At 42.5% G+C, this 1,208-nt stretch overlaps 1 protein-coding gene across 1 annotated transcript; it reads right to left on the bottom strand.

The window, feature by feature from the left end:
* Positions 1-936, bottom strand: LOC143274257 (vomeronasal type-1 receptor 4-like). Its single transcript, XM_076576353.1, has one exon. It carries the CDS (start codon positions 934-936, stop codon positions 1-3), a length of 936 nt encoding a protein of 311 aa, XP_076432468.1.
* Positions 937-1,208: the final 272 nt, after the last annotated feature.

Below are 1,208 nucleotides of genomic sequence, written 5' to 3'. Positions count from 1 at the left end.
TTAGAGCTCTCTGACTGTACAAGTACAGTGACTTGTCTGATGAGAACAAGAACAGCAGACCCTGAAAACAGAGGTGTGCTGTCTGATGAGCAGAAAAGGGCACACTGTTGGGAAGCATGCAGTCATGGCTACACTGGTGTTGAACAGCCACCTACTGGTTCCTTCAAGGACAGACAGATAATATGTAAAGACAATAGAGGTTACATGGAAGAACACAAAGCAGCACACTAGGGTGAGGATGCTTTGGGTGGCTCTGGTCTCAGGAGATGACCTAGGAGACAGGGTTCTGTGGATGTGTTGCACCCTCTGCTTATGTTTGAGCAGGATGAACACCATGTAGCCACTTGCCAAAATCATAAGTCCCAAAAAGATTATATCATAGAATGAAAATAGGATTACAAATATTGTCTCTATTAGTCTCCCACGACTCACAACTGCACAGTATCCATAATCTTTTAACCCACTAACATTTCTTGCACCCCATATGTCAGTTGTGTACACAGGAATGGAACCATATCTCAAAAGTTGGAGGGCCCAACACAGGGCCATTGAAGGGCCAACGATCCTGGGGGCTCTGACCTTGAGCTGGGACCACTTGGAATTAGGGCTGATGGTGATGGCCTGAAGGACACTCAGCAGGGATGTGGAGCCCAGGGACATTCCTCTGGCAACTCTATGAAAATATAAGGCAAGTTTACATGAAACATAATCTAGATAGTAAGTCTGACTAAAAGTAGCAATGGTCTGTGGGATTCCTTTGCAGAGAACAATGAAGTTGGCCCAGGTCAGGTGTTTGACAATCAGGTCTGTGGGCTTTGCCCTGATTCCAGAGATGTCAACAATGATAAAACAACAAAGCAAGGCTGAGTTTCCCAGCATTCCCAGTGCAGTCTGAGATGTGAAGAAGATGCCCACAGCTATATCTCTGGAAATCATTCTGTAATGGTCATGGGTCACTGAAAAATGTTCCAGGGGACACTCATTAAACAAGTTGGACTATGTTCTTCATAGCATGTCAAAAAGGTATAGACACTATCTACTAATGTTCATAAGTAATGTTAAATTATGTCTTTGTACTAAGAAGTTTCCTGGGTACCAAAGAATTCCTGTTGTTTGAATTGCTGATAATGAACTGGAACAGTGAGGAAAAAATTCAACTTTATAGTGCTATTAATAGGTATTAGCATTTTAAAATGCTTTACAATTAA

Source organism: Peromyscus maniculatus, chromosome 1 (assembly GCF_049852395.1).
Source record: "Peromyscus maniculatus bairdii isolate BWxNUB_F1_BW_parent chromosome 1, HU_Pman_BW_mat_3.1, whole genome shotgun sequence".
Classification (NCBI taxonomy): Eukaryota; Metazoa; Chordata; class Mammalia; order Rodentia; family Cricetidae; genus Peromyscus; species Peromyscus maniculatus.
Note: the sequence above shows the minus strand (reverse complement) of the source record. Positions and strands in the feature narration are given on the sequence as shown.

Excerpts from the sequence above, each read along its gene's own strand:
- LOC143274257 (XM_076576353.1), bottom strand. The coding sequence starts at position 936 with ATGATTTCCAGAGATATAGCTGTGGGCATCTTCTTCACATCTCAGACT.